The 5,124-nt window shown below is 39.3% G+C and overlaps 1 protein-coding gene across 2 annotated transcripts in view; it reads right to left on the bottom strand.

Annotated features, from left to right (window-relative positions):
- Window positions 1–5,124, bottom strand: part of prelp (proline/arginine-rich end leucine-rich repeat protein) — a 13,061-nt gene that overhangs the window by 5,969 nt on the left and 1,968 nt on the right. The window contains exon 1 of one of the 2 annotated variants that reach the window (XM_008320171.3): window positions 1,673–1,839. The exons of the other annotated variant lie outside the window; for it this stretch is intronic. Within the exon in view, the coding sequence (XP_008318393.2) occupies window positions 1,673–1,824 (152 nt within the window). The 5' untranslated portion in view covers window positions 1,825–1,839. Of the gene's footprint in view, window positions 1–1,672; window positions 1,840–5,124 lie in introns of those variants that run through there. 2 annotated transcript variants of the gene reach the window in all.

Below are 5,124 nucleotides of genomic sequence, written 5' to 3'. Positions count from 1 at the left end.
AGCCTGCAGCCCAGAAAACGTGCTGCCTGGAAAAACATATCTTGAACTTTTCTCTGACAGTTTTCCTGGCACTGCCCTTCCTTTTCCCTTTCAGCCATGTAGAACCTCCCAGCCCCTCGTTCATAACCAGAACCACCTCTTTATTAAAGGGCTTTCAGAACCAGTAGTCTGGGAAACTAAAGACCTGCTGGTCTAATATTCGTGTCCCTCGGACTCAGAAATTCCGACTCTTCCGTCCTGTTGTTGTGAATATCTTCCGTGTGACAACATCTGTGACACTGACCAGTGCTTTGGTTCCGTGCTTCATAATCAGACACAGTTTTGTGGCTGAAGAAGCTCAGATTACAGCACAGTTACCACTGGACTGTAACATCACAATATTGTGTAAACAAAGGCAGGATCTAAAAGCTCAGTGGACCAGCTTTTGTTTTTACGCAGCACATTTAGAATCTGGGTCACAGATTAGAATCAAAGCTTTGGTTTTTCAAATTTTGTTGACTTTGTAAAGTAAATATTGTTTTTTATTTATTATGGAAAATACTTTTAATCCTGCATGTTTTCATTTAACTGTACCAGGAGCAAATATTCCTGGCAGTACTTCAGATTTTAAATTGTAACAAAACATGTGTATGTGCGTATGCAAAGAACAGAACAACTGTTCTTCATGCTTTAATCAAACATTTTGTCTTCAAAAGAATTGAAGAGAGAATGTGTTGGCAGTGAAAATCTGTGGTGACGACGACAAACATTTTCATCTTCTGACAGTATCATATCAAACCAAAGTCATATAAGTCATTATATCTCAGTAAAACTTAATAAATCTTCCCCTATACCAGTGACATTTCCAAACTTAATAGGCTCAGACTTTTAAGGATATATGTGTCCTGATAAATCACTCCCCATCATCACCAGATATTTAGCTCTGCAGCCAAAACATGTCCTCATGTGGGTGTGGCATTTGCAAAGTACTGAAGCTGTGCAAAAAAAAAAAAAAGACAGTGTCCACATCTGGATGTGCAGTAAAAGAACAGAAGAAAAATACATAATAAATGCTGTTTACACTGCTGGCTAAATCAATAGCACAAGAAAATAAGACTGAAACCAAAAGGCTCGTCCTTTGATGACGGCATCTCTGCCCTCTTATCAACACAAACAACTGAGGAATTTCTGTTTAAAAATGTCAAGGCCACCAAACTGGGCCAGAAATGTGACGATGGTGTTTAAATACTTCCCAGAGAATTACTCCAGGGCCTTCAAAAGGATGCAGCTGATTAAAAAAAAGAAAAAAAAACGAGAATTTAGATCCTTCTGTGATCAGCTTTTATAAACACGGCGACGTCTTTTATCTCTACATTTGTAATTTAGAGCAGTGGCTTTTGTGACTCAGTATGGGAAAAGTTGCAAATCAAGACAAGTGTTGCTGAGCAGAGCGATAGTTCAGAGTCCATCAGGCGGCAGCAGCTCCTGTAAACTCCGGGTACCGCTCTGTATGGCACAGTGTTTCTATAGAAACCCAGCAGCACGCTCCAGTCGTGCCGCTGCCAGGAGTCTCTCCAGTTAACAAACACAAAATAGTCACATCTCTCCTCAGATGTTCTGCTGCTTTTTCTGTTAGCGACGACAACACTTCATCAACAACCACACCTTCATAGACCAACAAATAGTTCCTTACCTGCCTCTGGTACCTGCCCTCTTTGTAAAGTCACAACTTTTGTGTCTTGGTTGCTCTGTCCCTCTCTCTCTCCTCACTCTTGTTCTCCCCCTCCTTGCCTCCTTCCCTCCTCTCTCTCTATCTCCTCTCTCTCTCTTTCTCTCTTTCCCCATTGGTCAACAAGCCTGCCTATTGGGCCGGTTTTCTGGCAATTTTCCCTCCAAAAGTCACCATGGTTCTTTTCCCCCTCAGCTCGGCAGGATGATTTGAGCTAAATTCCCCCTGGATGACTACAGAGTTTCTTATCAACAGATCACTCTGTTACAAATTGTTTTAATTTTTTTTAAGCAGAGCTAAAATATGACATTGTTTATACTAAAAACACACACACTCACAGAAGAGGTTTGTTGGAATATTTGTTTGTGTTTTGTGTTTCGTCTTGGACCTGGAGTCTGAGATATTTAGAACACTGAACGTCTTCTGGGGAAAAGCACAGCTGTAATTGCGTCTCTGCCTTTGTTTCCCACCCACTTTGTCATTGTTTAGATGAATCCACACAGACTCAGTCATGTGTTTTCCATCAGCGGCATCTCCCCGTTGACCCCATAGCGTCTTTTTTGTGTCAGTCAAATGTCCAAGAATCGGTTTTCCTCTCCGGCAGCATCACTGAGTCAAACAGGTCCAGCTGAAGCAGCAGGGCGGAGGTCGCTGAGGACCAGGGGATCTTTCATCAAGTGGTGCCTTGAGCCACTGTGATTATTCTTTCTCTCTTTCTGTCTTCATACTTTCTCCTTGCTCTGTGTGTGTGTGTGTGTGTGTGTGTTAATATGTCATTGGAGGTTATGAGGTGGACATGTGTTTGCTGGCCTGCATTCTTCCAGAATGAGAGCGAGCCACAGCCTAAAAAGTAATGAGACGAACATATGTTGAGAAAAGGCCCCAAAACACACACATGTACATACTGTATGTGCGGCTGCGAACTCATATGTTCAAAGCATGTACTGTTCTTATTTGGGGGTTTAACTGCAGTCCAGTTTCATATGTTTATTTTATCGTACGCTGTTTTTGGCTAATGATCTCATCATTCGCTGGTAACAGAAGATTAAAAAGTTTATAATTAAATTAAAGCTCATGACTTTGTGAGCAGAGGATACTATAATACTATAAATACCTTTTGGGATTTTTCATGCATTTCTATGAAACTACTGGTATTTTTTTTTTATTAAAAATAGAACTTCGGCCTATGCTCCACAGGGGCGTGGCCCCCACTTTGAAATCCACTGTTTCAGGTGAAAATTTCCTTCATATCAAAGTGCAATGATTTCCTACAGGGTTCTCTTTCTGCTCCATGTCTGACTTCCAAAAGTGACATTAACGGTATTTATATTTCCAGTCCTTATTTTAATAGTTCTTAGACACATATTTGAATTGCATTGTTCGATTCTAGAAATGAAATCGGATGAAATATGTTCTTTTTATGTTGGTAAGAGCCAAAGGATAAAACAGTGTGGTTTGGATTTTCATGTGAAAACTGAATCATGTGACCTGTGGAATGTAACTGGCCAGCAGTGTGAATACACACAGGCTCTGCTCTGGGGTGGCTGCAAGTCAGGGCTCTGTCTGTGACTTGAGGAGAAAATATTCACTGAGCTGCAACTCCACTGAAGTCTTTAAGACAAAATTCCTGTCTACATTTGAAGCTGCAGCAGCAGATTGTTCAGAGGCAGATGTTTTTGTTTTTTTTCTTTTTAAAAAGGCTCCAAGCAAAATGACCTAATGTGTACAATAAGCAGAGGCCTTTCCAAAACCAACATGTCTTGTCAACTGCACAGTTGTCTTTAAGCCACTTGTGAGCATCAGCGTGAGTAGTTACTCTGAGCACACACAGCAACCAGTACATTTAAACTTTCCACAGTATTTAAAGTTTTTTTTTTTTTTTTTTGCTGTATTTTCTTTTGCTGCTAAACAATTAAACAGTGTTTGACTGTGTGTACAGTACGTAGCTATTCTCTACGGGCTGGCCCTACCCTTTCCAATGATAAACATCTCTCAACTTTGGGTTCATATAATTGTTGTAGAAACATAATATTAAACACAATACCAAACAAATGATCATGTTGGATATCAGGGCCAACACAGAGAAGCTAAACTATCCAGCAGCATCACCACAGACTGGCCTCTGAATTTAGCTAATGCTAGGTTAAGCTAAGTTAGCAATGGCCAGCTACCTACTTCGTCTGCTAACCAAACACCTTACACTTCGTTTTTCCTTTTGGAAACTTTTGGAACTTTTCATACACCTTTGAGGAATAAAAAAATATATTGTACAAGTACATTTGAAACATGCAGCAAAACCTTTAAATTTGAAGTTAGCAGTAGCTGCTAGCCAAAAGAGAGAAGCTAATTGTACAAATTGGATGCTACCATATGCTAAAATAATCACATCATGACAGTATACTCCACAGCAGTAGATTTAGAAGAATTAGTTTGTGATTACATATATTTTTTTATCCATCTCTAGGTCTAAATTCATAAGTTTATCAAAATAATAGAATACATTTTATTTTATTTTTCCAGCTTTTCTTGTTCTGTTACTTGTTTTGTCATTTAACATAAATATGCCTCTTGAATGTGTACACTGTCTTGTGTACACTTTAATGGAAATGCTATCATTCATTCTGAACCATAACACCATCAGCAGCTGTGGATCCCAAAGGCAGATGATGGGACTGAGAAGAAACAGCAGCAGAGAGTCACCAGCAGGACGTTTTCGAGCTCCAGTCAGAGCTGATGTCTTAAATCCTGGTGTAAGTTTCTAATTATTTCTGCAGTAATCCTTCAATTTTATTTTTGTTCTCCTTTGGCTGCGAGTTTGTGTCTGATGGGTGTGATCTCCTCTGCCTGTGATCAGATGTCAGTGAATGATTAAAAACATCCATCTGCAGTTTTATTATTATGTTCGCTTCTCGGTCCAGCAAACAGGATGAAATGAGAAACTGATGAAAACAAACTATGTTTTTTTTTTACCCCATGCTTTTAATTGAGGAGCACCCAATGACACGGAGAGACAATAATATTAATAAAACACCAGGGTCAAACTTTGTCAACATTTATAAATAACTATCGTTTTTAGAGTAACCAAAATATATGTATGGACCAAGACATATACTGTACTCTGAACTCTAATGGGGTTTGACAGAGTATACACACACACATATATATATATACATATATATATTCATGCACATGTATTTGTCCTGCATGTGTTTCATATATGAGGCTTCACATGCTGCCGTGCTGTTAAATATGGAACGTGTTAAAATAGACTTCGCAGACACGAATCTATCCCACATATAGTACCCAGGCTGCACCCTATACTTCCAACTATAATTCACTGAATACTTTGTCAGTCAGCTAATGCTTGGTTTTTAAAAACTGTGCTCCAGTAATGGAGACCAGAAACTGACTCTTTC

This window comes from Cynoglossus semilaevis, chromosome 11 (assembly GCF_000523025.1).
Source record: "Cynoglossus semilaevis isolate Cse_v1.0 chromosome 11, Cse_v1.0, whole genome shotgun sequence".
Classification (NCBI taxonomy): domain Eukaryota; kingdom Metazoa; phylum Chordata; class Actinopteri; order Pleuronectiformes; family Cynoglossidae; genus Cynoglossus; species Cynoglossus semilaevis.
This window is presented reverse-complemented; position numbering and strand designations above follow the sequence as displayed.